Source organism: Triticum urartu, chromosome 3, assembly GCF_003073215.2.
Source record: "Triticum urartu cultivar G1812 chromosome 3, Tu2.1, whole genome shotgun sequence".
NCBI classification, from domain to species: Eukaryota; Viridiplantae; Streptophyta; class Magnoliopsida; order Poales; family Poaceae; genus Triticum; species Triticum urartu.
The window spans coordinates 485,824,963-485,844,054 of record NC_053024.1 but is presented as its reverse complement, the minus strand read 5'-3'; the positions used below and the strand labels follow the sequence as shown (position 1 = coordinate 485,844,054).

Here is a 19,092-nt window from a genome sequence, read left to right as displayed (position 1 = left end):
GAGAGTTTTCTCAAATTTTGAAAAAGAGGATCATTTGATTTATTTATTTCATCTTCAATTATTTTTCCAATATCAAAAATATAAGAGAGGGAATAATATGACTTTCCCAAATTTAGGAAAAATGAAGATTTAATGAATAAACCAAATTTTGGTTTTGCCGGAGTTTTGTTGCTTTTTATTTGGATAGGGAAAAATGCGTGTTTTCAAAAATTGCATTCTAGGTCCGGAGTAAAGTTCATTTTGTTCGGCTCATTTTTAGAAGTCGGGGAAAATTTATTTTAGATTTTTCGGAGTTCGTTTAGTTTTCTTTTCTTTTGTTTTTCTGCGCGCGTAACCATTTAAAAAAAAGGAGACCGCAGGCCCGGCCGGCCAGGCCCCGGCCCCAGCCGCGCGCGCGCCAGGCGCCAGGCGCAGGCCGCCGCCGCCTCTCGCTCTAGGCCGAGTCCCAGCGGGACTCTAGGCCGGATAGCCCCCCCCCCTCTTTCCTTGTTTCTTTTTCTTTTGCTTGCCCCCTACCCCAGGTCTCCTCTCCCCTCACCTATATAAATACCAACACCCCCCCTCTCCTCACATCAAAACCCAAGCCCCTCTCCTCCTAAGCAGCAGCAAGCAGCAGCGCGCAGCCCCAAGCCGTCGCCTTAGCCGCGCCGCCCCGCGCCTAAGCTGCCACCGCCCTTAGCCGCCGCCGCCCGGAGCCCGCCTCCCGAGGTAGTCGCGCCTCTCTTTTTCTTCCCCGGTCCGGTTTTTCCTAAAAGAACCGTTCCGTTTTCTTTTCCGTTTTTTCTTTCCAGTTTTTCTTTTCGGTTTTCTTTTCCGAAAAACCCTAGATCGGTTTTCGTTCTTTTTTTCGGACCGTTCATCTCAACGAACGTGATCACCGATTTTTCCCGGTTAACGACGCCCGTTCGTTTAACCGTTCGTCTCTTTCTTTCGTCGGATTTATTCCGCGATCGATCGCGATCTCAGATCCGATCTTCGTTCTAGTCTTTCTTCCCGCTCGTTTATCGGAATCAGGTGATTCAAGCGCCTGGAGTTTCTTTTCGAAACCGTTGTTCCGTCTAATCAACTTAAACAAGTTTTTGCTACAGTAAAATTTGACCTAGATTTAACTTGCTAGAACTGAGTTGTTTTCTTCCGCCGTTTGTTTTCGTTTCTTTTTCGCAACCGGAGTTCTTAAGTTGAACTTGGTTCGTTCTCTTGTTCGAGTTTTACCTGTGCATTAGATGAGTACTTATTGTGTGCTTGTTGTTTGTCTGCGATAGATCACCCGGATTGCGCCGCTTGTTACTTCGAATCATTAGGTTTCGCGGCGCGGATCATCAGCAAGGCAAGTAACACTTTGATCATACCTTCTCTACAACCCATGTTTTACTGCATTAGATCAATCCTCTCACATTGCATGATTGGGATCTAATTAAATTGAGGGATGGGAAGTAGATGAGGTAGTACCTATTACCTGTATTATTATGAAACCTTTGGGAGTTACTTCTACGCTTGCTATTTATGCCATGCTATGCTAGTAGACGTGGATTGGGTGAGTGATAACCATGACAGATGTGAGTTTGTTAATTCTAAGGGTTTATCTAAGGTGGCAACTTAAACACACATCTGGGTGGATTGAGGCACCTGATGTCTATCAGGACTTGCCTGTTTTATTTTGGACCGCCACCCAGGCTCAAAGGGATAATAAGATCATTCATGCCAGTAACTTCCGTGTGCAGCCACAAGCCATTATGGGCTCTGGCATAGTTGACTAAGTCGTGCGAACTCTTACGGGTAGACTAGCAGATGTAGGGGAAAGTAGGTGTACCAGCCTACCCACATGTAAGGTGCTAGCGCTTCTGAAAGACTGTGTCTCGGTCATCCGTCTTCTCAAACACCCTGCAGTGCGAGAAACCAAACGGAGGCGATCGAGTCTTGTGGGGAAAAGTGCGCAAACCTCTGTAGAGTGTACAAACTAATCATGATTAGCCGTGTCCCCGGTTATGGAAAACTTGAGTATCTAGTACTTGAATATCATGTGAATCTCATCACGTTACTTATAATTAATGTTGTTGGGTTTTAATTGTTCACTTAATTGGGATCGGAATGCTGTCAACCATTCTCGATGTTTAACAACTACCATGATAGTTAAATAAATTTATTCCTTTGCAGTAGGGAAAAATTGGCTTTACGCAAAACTGTAACCATAGAGCTTTCCACCAGCCATATATGCATATAGTATAGCTGTTTCATTCCATTACTCTCTATGTGTTACTTTGCCAGCATATTCCATGTGCTGACCCGTTTTCGGGCTGCAACTTCTCATGTTGCAGACTTTTCAGACGACGAGTAAGGTGTTTTGAGGTCGTGGTTCTATACTCAGTGATGCCGTTGGAGTTGATGGACCCATTTATCTGCCGAGTCTTCCGCTGTTATCACTATTAGATGGCCTTAAGCCATATTTATTGTAATAAGTTCTCTTTGAGACAACGATGTAATGAGTGTGTGATTGCCACTCTGCTATAAATCCTTCGATGTATTGTGTGGTGTCAGCATTAATGATCCAGGGATGACACCGGAGCACAGAGCACTTGATCCATTCGGATCGGGTCGCTACAAAAGCTCGACTTGTCGTTAAGATGTTTTTCCGACAAGTTCAAGGAGTTGACTATGATGAGACTTTCTCACTCGTAGCGATGCTAAGAGTCTGTTGGAATTATATTAGCGATTACTGCATTATTTATGAAATCTTGCAGATAGGATGCCAAAAACCATTGTTTCCTCGATGATTTTTGAGGAAAGGTTGTATGTGATACAACCGGAAGGTTTTGTCAATCCTGAAAGATGCTAATAAGTATGCAAAGCTCCAGCAATCCTTCTAAGGACTGGAGTAAGCATCTCGGAGTTGGAATGTATGCTTTGATGAGATGATCAAAGATTTTGGGTTTATACAAAGTTTATGAGAAACTTGTATTTCCAAAGAAGTGAGTGGGAGCACTATAGAATTTCTGATGAATATATGTTGTTGACATATTGTTGATCAGAAATGACATAGAATTTCTGGAAAGCATATAGGGTTATTTGGAAAGTGCTTTTCAATGGAAAGCCTGGATTAAGCTACTTGAACATTGAGCATCAAGATCTATAAGGATAGATCAAAACGCTTAATGGTACTTTCAAATGAGCACATACCTTGACATGATCTTGAAGGGGTTCAAGATGGATCAGTCAAAGAAGGAGTATTTGCCTGAGTTGTAAGGTATGAAGTTAAGACTTAAAGCTCGACCACGGCAGAAGAAAGAGAAAGGACGAATGTCGTTCCCTATGCTTTTATCATAGGCTCTCTACAGTATGCTATGCTGTGTACCGCACCTGAAGTGTGCCTTGCCATGAGTCAGTCAAGGGGTACAAGAGTGATCCAAGAATGGATCACAGGACAGCGGTTAAAGTTATCCTTAGTAACTAGTGGACTAAGGAATTTTCTCGATTATGGAGGTGGTAAAAGAGTTCGTCGTAAAGGGTTACGCCGATGCAAACTTTGACACTAATCCAGATTATTCTGAGTAGTAAACTGGATTCGTATAGTAGAACAGTTGTTTGGAATAGCTCCAAATATAGCGTAGTAGCTGCATCTACAAGATGACATAGAGATTTGCAAAGTACATACGGATCTGAAAGATTCAGACCCGTTGACTATAACATCTCTCACAAGCATAACATGTTCAAACCCAGAACTCATCGAGTGTTAATCACATGGTAATGTGAACTAGATTATTGACTCTAGTAAACTCTTTGGGTGTTAGTCACATGGGGATGTGACCTTGAGTGTTAATCACATATCGATGTGAACTAGATTATTGACTCTAGTGCAAGTGGGAGATTGTTGGAAATATGCCCTAGAGGCAATAATAAATTAGTTATTATTATATTTCCTTGTTCATGATAACCGTTTATTATCCATTCTAGAATTGTATTGATAGGAAACTCAGATACATGTGTGGATACATAGACAACACCATGTCCCTAGTAAGCCTCTAGTTGACTAGCTCGTTGATCAATAGATGGTTACGATTTCCTGACCATGGACATTGGATGTCATTGATAACGGGATCACATCATTAGGAGAATGATGTGATGGACAAAGACCCAATCATAAGCCTAGCACAAGATCATGTAGTTCGTATGCTAAAGCTTTTCTAATGTCAAGTATCATTTCCTTAGACCATGAGATTATGCAACTCCCGGATACCGTAGGAGTGCTTTGGGTGTGCCAAACGTCACAACGTAACTGGGTGGCTATAAAGGTACACTACAGGTATCTCCAAAAGTGTCTGTTGGGTTGGCACGAATGGAGACTGGGATTTGTCACTCCGTGTAAACGGAGAGGTATCTCTGGGCCCACTCGGTAGGACATCATCATAATGTGCACAATGTGATCAAGGAGTTGATCATGGGATGATGTGTTACGAAACGAGTAAAGAGACTTGCCGGTAACGAGATTGAACAAGGTATCGGGATACCGACGATCGAATCTCGGGCAAGTATCGTACCGCTAGACAAAGGGAATTGTATACGGGATTGATTAAGTCCTTGACATCGTGGTTCATCCGATGAGATCATCATGGAACATGTGGGAGCCAACATGGGTATCCAGATCCCGTTGTTGGTTATTGACCGGAGAGTCATCTCGGTCATGTCTGCATGTCTCCCGAACCCGTAGGGTCTACACACTTAAGGTTCGGTGACGCTAGGGTTATAGAGATATTAGTATGCGGTAACCCGAAAGTTGTTCGGAGTCCCGGATGAGATCCCGGACGTCACGAGGAGTTCCGGAATGGTCCGGAGGTAAAAATTTATATATGGGAAGTCCTATTTCGGCCATCGGGACAAGTTTCGGGGTCACCGGTATTGTATCGGGACCACCGGAAGGGTCCCGGGGGTCCACCGGGTGGGGCCACCTGCCCCGGGGGCCACATGGGCTGTAGGGGGTGCGCCTTGGCCTATATGGGCCAAGGACACCAGCCCCAAGAGGCCCATGCGCCAAGAGAAAAGGGAAAGGAAGAGTCCTAAAGGGGGAAGGCACCTCCGAGGTGCCTTGGGGAGGAGGGACTCCTCCCTGGCCGCACCCTTCCTTGGAGGAAGGGCCAAGGTTGCGCCCCCCCTCTCCCTTGGCCCTATATATAGTGGGGGGAAGGGAGGGCATCACAACCCCGAGCCCTGGCGCCTCCCTCTCCCTCCCATGACACATCTTCCTCCTCCCACAGCGCTTGGCGAAGCCCTGTTGGAATCCCGCTACTCCATCACCACGCCGTCGTGTTGCTGGATCTCCATCAACCTCTCTCCCCCCTTGCTAGATCAAGAAGGAGGAGACGTCGCTGCTCCGTACGTGTGTTGAACGCGGAGGTGCCGTCCGTTCGGCGCTAGGATCATCGGTGATTTGGATCACGACGAGTACGACTCCATCAACCCCGTTCTCTTGAACGCTTCCGCGCGCGATCTACAAGGGTGTGTAGATCCACTCCTCCCTCGTTGCTAGATGACTCCATAGATTGATCTTGGTGACACGTAGGAAAATTTTGAATTATTGCTACGTTCCCCAACAGATGGATCCACTGAAGGTCCCTTTGCAGCAACCCATGAGGTTTTGGGATACTACTCAGGTTTCCAGTAGGTCCCATCGGCATTGATTTTCCTTTCAAAGGCAATACCCTCTTTCCTAGGGTTCCTGTTGAGAATCTGCCTTTTAAGCACGTCACAAAGAGCCTAATGCCCTTTGAGACTTTTGTACATGCCTGTCATATACAATTCCTTCAGCCCTGCATCATTAGTAATACTAGCAATGTCCTCAGACGAGGAATTAGTGATAGCAGAGGCAGTTGAAGAAATTGCAGCAATGGAAGTATTTGAGCATTCAGGTGAAGAATTAGTAGTTTCATGTTCAATGCACTTCAAACATGGAGGAACAAATTCATCCTAAGTGGCGCTGATCTGTTGAGCAAGTAATGAATCACGCTCCTTCTGAAGATCTTCATGACTCACTCTTAACTTCTCAAGATCTTGCTTTCTTTGAATAAATTCATAAGAAAGCTTCTCGTGATCAGATAGGAGAGTGTTATGATGACCTTGAAGATTGTCAAACTTGGACTGGAGTCTTTGAAGATTTCCAGTCAAGATTTTAGTGCGATCCATTTCCTCACCCAACATATCATCGCTTTTATCTAGCATATTTTGAACCTTTTCAAGAGCCGTTTGCAGTTTCACAACAATCTTAGCAAGTTTAGAGTACCTGGGTTTGAGGTTTTCATCAGATTCATCCTCACTAGATTCAGAGGAGGGATATTTGAGTACCTTTGAGCCTTTTTCCATGAAGCAATAGGTGGGAGCGTAGTCCTCGTCGTCGTCATCAGTAGTGTTGGGGAGGTCCATTTCTTCAGAGTTGAAGATAGACTTGCTGACGAAAGCAGTTGCGAGGGCTAGGCTCGCCACACTAGAGTATGACTCCTTAGATTCCTCCTCTTCCTCATTTTCTTCAGATTCAACCTCAGAGTCCATTTCCTTGCCAATGAATGCTCGAGCCTTCTTGGAGCTGCTCTTCTTGTGAGATGAGGACTTTGAGGGTCTTGATGATGAGGACTTTGAAGATTTCTTCTTCTTCTTTGAATCATCAGAACTGTAATCCTGGGACGAGGAATCTGATCTCAAGTCACCACCTCTTGAGGATTTACCAAAACGACCACGTTTTGAGAACTTTTGAAACTTCCTCACAAGCATTGCTAGCTCCTGGCTCAGTTCTTCAGGGTCACCATGACTGCTGTCAGAATCTTCACCATCATATTCGGATACCGCCTTGGCCTTCAGAGCCCGTGATCTACCATAGCTTGGTCCATAGATATCTCTCTTCTCAGCAAGCTGAAACTCATGAGTGTTTAGTCTCTCGAGGATATCAGCGGGATCAAGTGACTTATAGTCTCCACGTTCTTGTATCATCAATGCCAAGGTATCAAATGAGGAATCAAGCAATCTCGGCAATTTCTTCACCACCTCATGGTCGGTGATATCGGCGGCACCAAGTGATTGAAACTCATTTGAGATGTCAGTGAGGAGATCGAAGGTTTGCTGAACATTTTCATTGTCGAGTCTTTTGAAGCGGTTGAAGAGATTTCGAAGAACGTCAACTCGAGAGTCATGCTGTGTTGAGACTCCCTCATTGACCTTGGACAGCCTGTCCCAGATAAGCTTGGCTGTCTCCAAAGCACTCACTCTGCCATACTGTCCTTTGCTCAGATGGCCACATATGATATTCTTCGCTTGAGAGTCGAGTTGCTTGAATCTCTTCACATCAACAGCATTGATGGTGGGAGTGACAGAGGGAACACCATTATCCACAACGTACCAGAGATCGTTATCAATTGCCTCAAGATGTATGCGCATCTTATTCTTCCAGTAGGGGTAGTTCGTCCCATCGAAGGTAGGACACCCAGCAGAAACCTTGATCATACCTGCGGTCGACATAACTAAAACTCCAGGTGATTAAACCAAAATCACACAGAACAAGGGAGTACCTTGCTCTGATACCAATTAAAAGTGCGTTATATCGACTAGAGGGGGGTGAATAGGCGATTTTTATGAATTCTTCATCGAGGAATTTTAGGGTGAGGAAATTCCTTAGCGGAGAACTACTTGCAACGAAATAAGTACTCAGAAGTAAACATAATGGAACACAAACATGGTCATCATGATGAAATGAAGATAAGCACAGAGTATGGAAAGCGTAAACACAGGATGACACAGTATGAAGACAACAGACTGGAGAAATTGAGAAAGTCTTCAGTCAAAGTCTTCAAACAGATATGAACAAGCACTCAACACATAAATGAGGAAATGGAAGGGTTGAGGAAATGGAAGCAGGTAGCTTGGTGAAGACAATGATTTAGTAGACCAGTTCCAACTACTGTGACAGTTGTACGTCTGGTTAGGGCGGCTAGGTATTTAAACCTGAGGACACATAGTCCCGGACACCCAGTCCTGAACACGTAGTTCAGAACACTCAGTCCTCATCGTATTCCCCTTGAGCTAAGGTCACACAGACCTCACCCAATCACTCGTGGTAAGTCTTTAGGTGACTTCCGAACCTTCACAAACTCGGTCACTCAGCGATCCACAATTCCTCTTGGATACTCTAGACCATGACACCTAACTGTCTGGAAGATGCACAGTCTTCAAAGGTAACAAGCGTCGGATCCACGCAGGATCAATCTCTTCAATGATGCTCAATCACTTGGGGTTTGTAGATGTTTGGGTTTGGATTTTCCTCACTTGATGATTTTCAATCAAAGTCCTCGGAGGATGGGATGCTCTCAAATGACAAGTGTCAGTTTCTCTCGGAGCAGCCAACCAGCTAGTGGTTGTAGGGGGCGACTATTTATAGCCTAGGGAGCAACCCGACATGATAAGACATAAATGCTCTTCAATGATATGACCATTAGGTGGGTAGATATTTTGGGACAGCTGGCGCATAGCACAACAACTGTCGGAAATTTGAGTATCAAATTCCTTAGGGCTATCATGTTCCTCACTGTGTAGGCAATCCGCACTGGCGAATTCCTAACTCCTCAGTCAGAACAAATTCCTCAGAGACCAGAAGAACTCCGTCTCTGTCACTGAAGAATATGACTGAACTGTATGAGATTTCCAATGACTTCACTCGAAGGGATTGAAAGGTGTAGGATTTTGAATTGAGCATCACTTGGAAATTTTTCCTTAGTATTTCCTCGACCCCCTTTAACAGTACGGTGTTTCCTATGACTCAAGAAAGAGAAAAATGAAACTACAAAAACAAAAGTCTTCACGCTTCATGTTTCTCAAATGAATACCAAGTCTTCAAGGTCACACCAATTTCTTCACTTTCAAAGTCTTCAGAAAGTCTTCAGAAATCCAAAGTTTTCAATCGAAGAACTTCATTTTTAGGGGTCGACTTTCTTTGTAAATATCAAACTCCTCATAGACTTATAGACATGTGTACACTCACAAATGCATTAGTCCCTTAACCTATAAGTCTTCAATACACCAAAATCATTAAGGGGCACTAGATGCACTTACAGTAGCAAAATTGTACACTGGTTGTACAAAAAACAAATGACATGGTAGCAAAAATTTGGGTTGGTTCCATCAAAGAACGAACATGATGGTAGCAAAATAATTGATTGGTTCCAGCAAAAACTGAAGATGATGGTAACAAAATTATACACTGGTTGTATCAAAAAGCAAATGACATGGCAGCAAAAATTTGGATTGGTTCCATAAAAAAACAAACATGGTGGTAGCAAAATCTTACACTAGTTTCAGCAAAAGGTAAGGGCGTTGGCAGCAAAAACTGGGGCTGCTTCCAAGAAAAGAAAGGCCGGATCTCCATCACTTGTCGTCATCGTTGCAACGCCCCAACGCCGGCCGCCACGGCTCTCCATCACTTGTCGCCGCCATCGGCAGCACATGTGGGTATTGGTTTGAAGCACTGGTCGCTGGTGGGGAATGAGGGGGTGGGGTGGGGGCAGCCGCGGTGGGGAGGCGCGATGGCCATGGCTGGCGGCAGAGCCAGTCGCCGGTGGGGGAGGCACGGTGGCCATGGTCGGCGGCACAGCCAGTCGCCGGTGAGGAAGGCGCGAGCATCTATAGAGAGGAATAAAAGGGGAAGAGCAGAGGTTGCGGTGTAGACGAGATGCACTATGAGCGGATGACATTGTCTCTGAAGAGATGAGATAACATGGGAGATGGTCGTTCGGTGATGGGCCTGCCTGCAGACGAAGCGAGTCACGGAGCGAGCGGTGCGACCGGCCAATGATTCGGTCGGCGCACCAAAATTAGTATGTACTTCAACAATTTTTTGAGAGGAGAAAAAAAACAAATGATCGAGTTAGCCATCAAGCGGGAGTCAGCGATCGAGCGGGAGCTCCTATAGGCCGCTCGCTGCGGCAAAGTGCCGGCGCTTCGCACAGGAGCGGCTAGCGTGGGCCGGCCCATTTACAGTGGCACCTGACGGCACCTTCCCTAGATGAAAAAATCGCAAAAAAGAAAATCGCGCTAGCGCTGTAACTCGAACACGCGACTTCACACCAATTGGCCTGCCGTGCTAACCACCGCGACAAAGACCATCTCATGTTCACTTAGCAGCCGGACAGTTAAAGACGTATACGAGAGAGACTAATGTTAAACATTAATTCGCAAAAAATCCAAAAAACCACAGCCCATTTTTCGAAATTATGAATACTTTCTTCAAAAAGGGGAACATTTCTTGAATTTGTGAACAAAAAATAAAAATGTTTACTTTTATAAACTTCCAGAACATTTTTTGAATTTGTGAACAAAATTAAAAACATGAACTATTATTGAATTTGTGAACAAATTAGGAAAGCTGGAACATTTTCTTCAATTTCCAAACATTTTTTGAATCTTGAGAACAAATTTTGAAACAGAGAACATTTTTGAAAAATCCTGAACAAACTTGGAGGCGCGAACAATTTTTTAAAGTACGAACATTTTTTGAATTTTGAGAACATATTTTAAAACGGAGAACAATTTTGAAAAATCCCGAACAAATTTGGAAGCGCGAACATTTTTTTAATATGTGAACACAAAATTGAAATCTGGTACATTTTATGAATTTCGAAAGTTTTGTACTTTTTTGTGTAACAAGAATTTTTTTTAATTTTGAGAACATTTTTTCAAAAACTGAACATTTTTTGGAAACACGAACAAAAATTATTTTTTTGATTTTTTTAAAAAAAGAGAAGAAAAGGAAAAGAAATAAAAAGTAAAATCGTAAACATTTTGTAAAATTGTGAACAAGTTCTGAGAAAGAAAAATAAACTTGAAAAAGAAAATGAAACAAAAAACAAAAAAGTAAAAAGAAAGAGAAATGGAAAAACAATAGAAAGCCGAAAAAGAACCAGAAAAAAACGATACAGAAAAAAACACGGTTCAGGGAACCTTCTAGAAGGTTCCCAAAACCGGTTGGACGCATTATGTATAAGTGGGCCGGCCCAGGTTTGTCGCTCGCTGCGCTGCCCTGTGCGGTAGCCCGACATTTTGCCGCAGCAAGCGGCGAATAGGGATTTCCACTAACTTGATCAGAACCTTTCCAGATGCAACCAAAGCTTGGGCCAGGCCCACAACGTCTCTTATATTTGTTCAAGCCCCCATAGCACATCCCGTAGGTATACCCGTCCCCGACTTTCTCGGTCTTCCTCGACTCGACTCGATTCGTGTCCGTGCACCGACCTCTACCGCCTCCTCGCTCCCAGCCATGGCCGGCGGCGATGGTGAGGCGGCAACCCTAAATCCCACCAGTATCCTCCTCTGTCTCACTCTCCGTGATACCCTTCCCCTATCTCCCCTGCAGGTGACCGCGCCCGTGCGCCGAAGCGGTACAAGTCCTCGGCGCCATCGAAGGCGGCCCTGGTGGACGAGACCGCCGAGATGAACTACGCCGACGACTTCGACGACGATGCCCGCGACGGTACCACGCGCATGATTCCCCCCCAAATCCACCCATCTTTCGCGAATCGGTGTGATTCCTGCCGTTTAATTGATTGGGGATTTCGGGGGTGGAACTTCGATTCGTTTCAGGAGATAACGAGGTGAAGAAGAGGGACTTCACCAAGCTGGAGCTCAAGCCGGATCACGTGAACCGGCCGCTGTGGGCGTGCGCAGACGGCCGCATCTTCCTCGAGACCTTCTCCCCTCTCTACAAGCAGGCCTACGATTTCCTCATCGCCATCGCCGAACCTGTATGCAGGTCCATTCAATCACCACTACCTCAAAATCCCAGCCAACCGCATATCTTGTTTTGGGCTACCCATGGTTGTATCAAACGAGTGGACCTTACCCAACTTTTACCAGTTTTCCCAGAAAGTTCATGTTCCGGTAGGCCGAGTTAGCCTTAATTTCGCCATGCTTAGTAGTAAGGTTATATGCAGTGTATAGGTCTGGTGCGGCACTGCATCATTCATTTGATCTGATTCAAAAGGGTTCTTCAGTGGGACCTGCCTTTTGGGGATCTTGCTACTTACTTGTGAATTTAATGGTTATATAGGCTAGTGTTGGAGAAGACTCGGTTTGGGAAACTAATGCCACTTAATGTAATTAACCATGAATTTCTTGTGGTAGTATCATTTCAAGGGATTTAATGCCCCACATGGTTATCTGGAAACTTGACTTGCGTAAGGTGCACCATGTTAACATTCTGAGTATGAGTTCAATAGAAAAGAACTATAATGCTTGTCCTAGTTGCCTTGGAAACCAATTATAGGATTGGGTCTGGAGTTGGGATGTTTGGATCGTGCATGCTGTGTTAAAGAGATAATAGACTATTACTTCCTGAGTGTTGCTTAGTGCACGGAACAGCAATGGATTTAAGTTAAAATGCAATTGAACCTGACCTAAAAGGATGCCGGTACTTCATAGTGGAAGATGTAGTCAAATTGCTCAGCTTTCCCCCCTAAGCATCCAAACTCTACTCAGGTTAATGTCTGGAACATATGCATTGTACAAAATGTGTGGGATATTTGAAACTTAATTATCACTTTGGTGGTGCAGGCCAGAATCTATGCATGAATACAATCTAACGCCACACTCATTGTATGCCGCGGTCTCAGTTGGACTTGAGACAACCACTATCATTAGTGTCTTGAGTAAGCTCTCCAAGACTAAGTTACCTCATGAGATAATTGATTTCATCCATGGGTCAACTGCGAATTATGGCAAAGTAAAGCTTGTTCTGAAGAAGAATCAATATTTTGTGGAGTCGCCGTTCCCTGAGGTTGTATCATTCTTCCTGCAACTAAATAATTTGGATTACTCTGTCACTCGTTATTTACTTATTTATTTGAGCTGTGATGCTTGTGTCCAGGTTTTGAAGACCCTCCTGAACGATGACGTAATTTCGAAAGCACGAAAAGCTCCCGAGGTTAATCTTTTGTTCTCGTCACTTTCATACAATTTGCGTGGAACGCAGTTAGTGTCTGTTAGAACAGAACTTTGTATCATATGGAAGTGCTTGTCTGTACCATCCATGTGCATTATCTCCTTCCCTAATAATTATTTCATTTGACTGGCATAAATATCGCCTCCATTTTTTTTTTCAACTGCTGGTATAGGTCTTCATACTGGCCATTTTGAACTAGTTGTTTGCTATGCCTCATTATCCGAATCCATTTATGTCCCTTCAGGACTGTCTAGGAGCATCTTCATTTGCTGTTAGCAAAACAGCTGGGGAAATAGCTAGTGGACATGATTTGTTAGATGGAATAGAGCTGGCAGCTGCAACTGAAGACAAGGAAACACATTCTTTCGAAATTGATTCCAATCAGGTATCGTGTCTCTTTAAGCAGAAGCTTTGGTAGCTTCAGTTTGTAGAGACTGGTGTTTAATACTTTGATCCATCATGTTCAGGTTGAGAACGTAAAGCAACGGTGCTTACCAAATGCACTGAACTTTCCCATGCTAGAGGAGTATGATTTTAGAAATGACACAGTAAGTACTTTCCACATGAAGAAACAACTATATTTATCAGATCTAGTATGGTGGTTTGACCAAGAAAAACTACGCTTTGATCCTTGATGCATCAGCTGGACTGAGATTTTTTCAGGCATTTAAACCGTGTTAACATAAAACCAGATTGAGCTGGCCAATTTTCAACCAACGAACCGGCCCAAAATGGCCTTGTGCTGGAAGCAATTTCTTACCTTGTGGTTCATTGAGTTCGAAACAACTAGTACCTTTGTATACAAGTAGGGCCTACCAGCTGGATTAGTTAGCTCTTAGCTAGTCATTTTGCTACAATAAATGCAGACATCGTAAGAAAGAACAAATGTGGCAGTAATAACAGAGCTTAGGTATTGCACAACATCGTCTCAGAACATTGTAGTATGTAATGTGTCGTACTGACATAACCGATTAAAATATGCATGTATAAATCAAAAGTGTTAAGAGTATATTGATACATCTCATAATTTGTTGTTCCTTAACATTTAGTTAAGCTGTTGACTCAAACCCTCACTTTATTGATGATTGGGCAGCAACTGCCAACTGGTACATGTTGTTATTTGATCCCATCATATACAACTGAAAGTTAAAACCATGCAATGATGTAAAGTTGATACAGGGAGCTCTTTGACATCTGCAAGTTTAAGGCTGAACACAACAGAGTAGCACACGTACCATGTGAAATAAACTTAAGCCCTTCCATTCAGTCATGATCTTTTGGTACATCATGAATATTCTCATAATACATAAAACCCCAATTGTTTAAATCCATGGAGAAAACAGGCGTTTTATATGTCCATCTATCGAGTGTTATCTCTAGCTGAACAAACAATGTAGACAATGTTCTTTGCTATTTCCTGTCGAGATTTGAGACCCATAGTATTCTCGGCCCATTTTACTTGTCACGTGAACAGGCAATTTACAATTTTTTAGCTTTGCAGTTGCTTTCTAGTGTGACATATGATGAAGCATTCACTACAAGATTTAGAATTGAGATTGACATATAATTTTACTGCAGGTAAACCCAGATTTGGATATGGAATTAAAACCTCAAGCACGGCCAAGGCCGTATCAAGAAAAGAGCCTCAGTAAGATGTTTGGGAATGGTAAGTTCATGATGCAATATAAGGGAATAACTGCATATTAAACTCAGTAAACGGCTTGTCATGATACCTTTACAGATGCATGCAACACTCGTTCATAGTTTGCTACCCTTAGCCTAGCAGTTATATTGATACTTTGAGAGTTTGAGCTAAAATCAGGCTCTCATCTCTAGTAGTTGGCTTGGTTGGACCGATTGTGTCGAGTCAATCCTGCAAGTAACTATGCGGTTGTGACTTATGAGATCTAGTTGGGCGCCATCTCCCTCGTGCAAGGGTTATAATGGCATTTTAGAAGTTTAGGCATGGTAGCTTAAGTAACTGGGTCTTCAAATCAAGCATATCGATGCCGGTCTTACCAGATGACACTTTTGCTGATTGGCCACCAGATTTGAGAACAGATATATAAGTTGCTATGTCACATGGCCTGCTTGATCTGATCTGATTTTAATAATGAGAAGATGTATTTTAAGCTAATGTGAAGTAGTAAAGTTCGGGATACCTGTGTTACTAAGAAGACAGGAAACTAGGAATGTTAGGGGGCAGTCTCACTGCTCTCAGCGTTAGCTAGAAAATCTACTCCCTGGCATCATTTGGTAATTGTTAGTTTTGGAACTCAAGAATCTGCTGAGTACTGTGTGTGCTTCTTCTCCTTTGCTGAACAATTTTCCCACCATTTTGTAGGTAGAGCAAGGTCAGGCATTATTGTGCTACCTTGTGGTGCGGGAAAATCCTTGGTCGGTGTATCTGCAGCATGTCGTATTAAGAAGAGCTGTCTATGCTTGGCCACAAATGCTGTGTCTGTTGATCAATGGGCATTCCAGTTCAAGCTTTGGTCAACTATAAGAGACGAACATATCAGTAGATTTACATCAGATAACAAAGAGAAATTTCGAGGGATGGCTGGTGTTGTTGTGACTACCTATAACATGGTGGCATTTGGGGGCAAACGATCCGAAGACTCAGAGAAGATTATTGAGGAAATCCGGAACAGGGAGTGGGGTTTGCTCCTTATGGATGAGGTGAGATCTCCACTCTACGATAAGTTAGGCTTGCAAATTTCATTAGCACATGAAAGATCATAATAGTGTACATTCCCATTTTCTTATTTGTGTTTGCAGGTTCACGTTGTCCCTGCTCATATGTTCAGAAAGGTCATCAGCATTACGAAGTCTCACTGCAAGCTTGGTCTTACTGGTCCGTTTTCATCATATAGTAGTCTTGTGTGATTTTGACTACTCACTTGTCAAATTGTTCTAAATTACTTCAATTCTTACAATTACAGCTACGCTCGTGAGAGAGGATGAACGTATCACAGATCTAAATTTTCTAATTGGACCAAAGCTTTATGAAGCAAATTGGTTGGATTTAGTGAAAGGTGGATTTATTGCAAACGTGCAATGTGCAGAAGTATGGTGTCCCATGACCAAAGAGTTCTTTGCTGAGTATTTGAAAAAGGAAAATTCAAAAAAGAAGCAGGTGAGCTGTCCATGCAGTGTTTTTATTCAACTTTGGAACCTTTCTGAAAGATAAAACACATGTTCGAGCTTCCGTTATTGCTTTCGGTGCTACCTCATTTGATTTTTTACTTTTATGCAATGATTACTTTGATTTGTTAACGTGTTGACTTTTTGTTAAGTTATGTCATCTTAATTCCTGACAAGAAAGTATCTTCTTCGCCCTTAGGGGGCATGTGATAAAATTGGAACGATACACTTCTTGACCTAAGTAATATATAAACTTATGAATATTTTATTGGCATGCTTGTCTCTGAACTCCCTTTGCAGTCCTCAGATATGTTCATTCATATTGATGTTTGCATTATATTGGCTCTTGTCTACCAGGTACTCTATGTGATGAATCCAAACAAGTTCAGGGCTTGTGAGTTTCTAATTCGATTCCATGAGCAACAACGCGGGGATAAGATCATTGTATTTGCTGATAATTTATTTGCACTAACTGCATACGCAATGAAGCTCCGTAAACCAATGATTTATGGTGCCACAAGGTAACCTCTCGTCTTAGACGATTCTATTTATGCGCCATAAGTTGTATACTTATGTTGGCTTTGCATCTCGCAGCCATGCGGAGAGGACACGAATTTTGTACCAATTCAAGAACAGTCCAGAAGTCAACACTGTTTTCCTCTCTAAGGTGTACTTATTATTAATTTTGCAATCCTGTTTATTTGTTTCGAAGCCGCCATCATAGGTAATCTTAACGCCATCTCTGCTATTAATGCGTAGGTGGGTGATAACTCCATTGATATCCCAGAGGCAAATGTCATCATTCAAATATCATCTCATGCTGGTTCCCGGCGTCAAGAAGCTCAACGGTTGGGACGTATTCTCAGGGCAAAGGTAATGTAGATTGAAGCTTGCGGGGTTGCTGCATGCAGCGTAATAGACAAACCAGTTGCAATTTTGCTGTGTTCCTTCTCTTGATATTCAAAATTTTAAAAAGGGCAGCCCGGTGCATGTAGCTCCCGCTTGCGCAGGGTCCGGGGAAGGTCCGACCATATTCAAAATTTAGCATGGATTTTTTTATGTTTCGGATACATCGATAATTTGGATGTATATGCTGCAAGTGAGTTTCCATTAAAAAAAGACCGAAAATGAGTTGGTATGAAGAACAAAAATCTTGAATCAAAATTGATTATGCAAAAGGAAACAATTTTATTTCTATATAACTTGCTTTTCAAACTACTGTATGTGGTAATTCATTTCTAGATTTTTTTAGTGTAAGTAAATTATTATTACTCCAACTCTGGCTTTTGAGGTGGTCGTGCAAGGGATTTCAGTAGTCTGGATGTGAGTTATGCCAGTGATGTGGCCAATCAGATGGGCAGAAGTGATCTATAATAGTTAGTGATACAATGTTTTCTATGGCATTTCCACTGAATCTGTTTCAACTACTGTGGCTGCAGGGTAAGCATCAAGATAGGATGGCAGGTGGAAAAGAAGAATACAATGCCTTTTTCTATTCTCTTGTATCAACTGACACACAGGTTTGTCTCACTAATGTTTACTGTATTAGTTTTTCATTTGGCTTTATTCCATTTCCTGATATTCTTGAAATGGAGAATGCTGAAACCATGCCTGTGGAATTTAGATCAACTTTAGCATATGACATATATTTTTATGCAGGAAATGTATTATTCAACAAAAAGGCAACAATTCCTTATCGATCAGGGATATAGTTTCAAGGTTTATTCCCAAGCATTTCTCTAGATATTGGGAATCTTTTTGACACTTCGGGTTTAGTGATAAATATATATATATATATTTCCAGGTCATCACTAGCTTGCCGCCACCTGAAGAAGGACCTAACCTGAGTTTTCACACGCTCGATGAACAGCTTGACCTTTTAGGCAAAGTGAGTGTTTTCTATACCCATTGTTTGTCAGTTTCTTGCTGTTTGTACCTGACTGCAATTTCTGTCTGCACTACGTCAAACAGGTGTTGAGCGCAGGGGATGACATGATTGGTGTTGAGCACTTGGAAGAGGATTCTGATGGCAAGGCTCTCCTGAAGGCTCGGCGCTCTGCTGGATTGATGAGCGCATTTTCTGGAGCGGGTGGAATGGTCTACATGGAGTACAAGTGCTGCCTTCTCTCCACTTCCATTTTACTTTCGTCTCTATGCTGCGATTCCATTGCAGTAGTTCGTTTGCTGAATGCTTACATGTGAGTCTTACCTTCTCATCCAGCACTGGAAAGGGCAAGGGAGCCAAGAAGAAGGACCCGGCTAAGAGGCATACACTGTTTAAGAAACGCTATACATAGAGTTCTGCTGCATGTCATTTGCAACGAAGCCAGGAACCTATAGGGTGTGATTTGCTTTGCTGGGACATGGTATGGTTCAAGGGGCCCTTTTCATTGGACATAAAGCGCGTGATCCACAAGTCCTCGTCGTTAGTGAGTACTACCAGGAAGGGAGCAATTTTGGTCTCTGCTGCTTCGTTATGATCATCTCCAGTTTCTTAACAGAAGGGTCAATTTTGGAGCTTATGAGAAGGAGAACGAGGACATTTATCTTTCATGGAAATGTAAATATTTGTGCAAGTGCCTGTATAACCAAAATCCACATTGCGAAGCATGTGATGAACATATTGTTTCATTGTATACAATTGTGACTCACGCTTGCTCTACCAGTTAAACAATCGGGAAAAGTACCAATGCTTCCTCCATTTACTCCCACCGTCCCACAATATAGGATCGTTTTTCAAGCTATGTTAGTTTTCAAACGATCTTATATGGAGGGAGCATGTGTTTTCAAACGGGTTGGCACAATTCGTTGTTGCTGAAACAGTGTTTGCAGGTTCCTTATTTTTTGGTCATTATAAGCTTTATTTATATGATGGCCCAAGTCGACAAATACGATCTCTTTCATTTGAGTTGAGAAATGTGGCTACCAGGCTTGCATTTTGTTTTACAAATGACGATATAAAAGCAGCCATGATGATATATCTC

The 19,092-nt window shown here is 42.9% G+C and overlaps 1 protein-coding gene across 2 annotated transcripts; it reads left to right on the top strand.

Annotated features, from left to right (window-relative positions):
• The first annotated feature begins 11,188 nt into the window (after nt 1–11,188).
• On the top strand, nt 11,189–18,809 carry LOC125544505 (general transcription and DNA repair factor IIH helicase subunit XPB1-like). Of its 2 annotated transcripts, XM_048708221.1 has the most exons (19): nt 11,195–11,297; nt 11,378–11,494; nt 11,605–11,773; nt 12,574–12,796; nt 12,887–12,943; nt 13,206–13,346; nt 13,429–13,509; nt 14,540–14,627; nt 15,306–15,643; nt 15,743–15,818; nt 15,907–16,100; nt 16,466–16,629; nt 16,703–16,775; nt 16,868–16,981; nt 17,548–17,628; nt 17,768–17,827; nt 17,913–17,996; nt 18,080–18,222; nt 18,330–18,809. In XM_048708221.1, the coding sequence occupies exons 1-19, from the start codon at nt 11,282–11,284 to the stop codon at nt 18,403–18,405; spliced, it is 2,295 nt and encodes a 764-aa protein (XP_048564178.1). In that variant the 5' UTR covers nt 11,195–11,281; the 3' UTR covers nt 18,406–18,809. The 2 variants fall into 2 exon arrangements, with proteins under 2 accessions (XP_048564177.1, XP_048564178.1); XM_048708220.1 differs by having other exon boundaries at nt 11,189–11,297; nt 12,574–12,943.
• Nucleotides 18,810–19,092: the final 283 nt, after the last annotated feature.

Bases quoted from the DNA above. Each gene is read 5' to 3' on its own strand.
- LOC125544505 (XM_048708220.1), top strand. The intron at 15,819-15,906 runs GTCCGTTTTCAT...TTACAATTACAG, and splicing joins CTGCAAGCTTGGTCTTACTG to CTACGCTCGTGAGAGAGGAT. The intron at 16,101-16,465 runs GTGAGCTGTCCA...CTTGTCTACCAG, and splicing joins AAAATTCAAAAAAGAAGCAG to GTACTCTATGTGATGAATCC.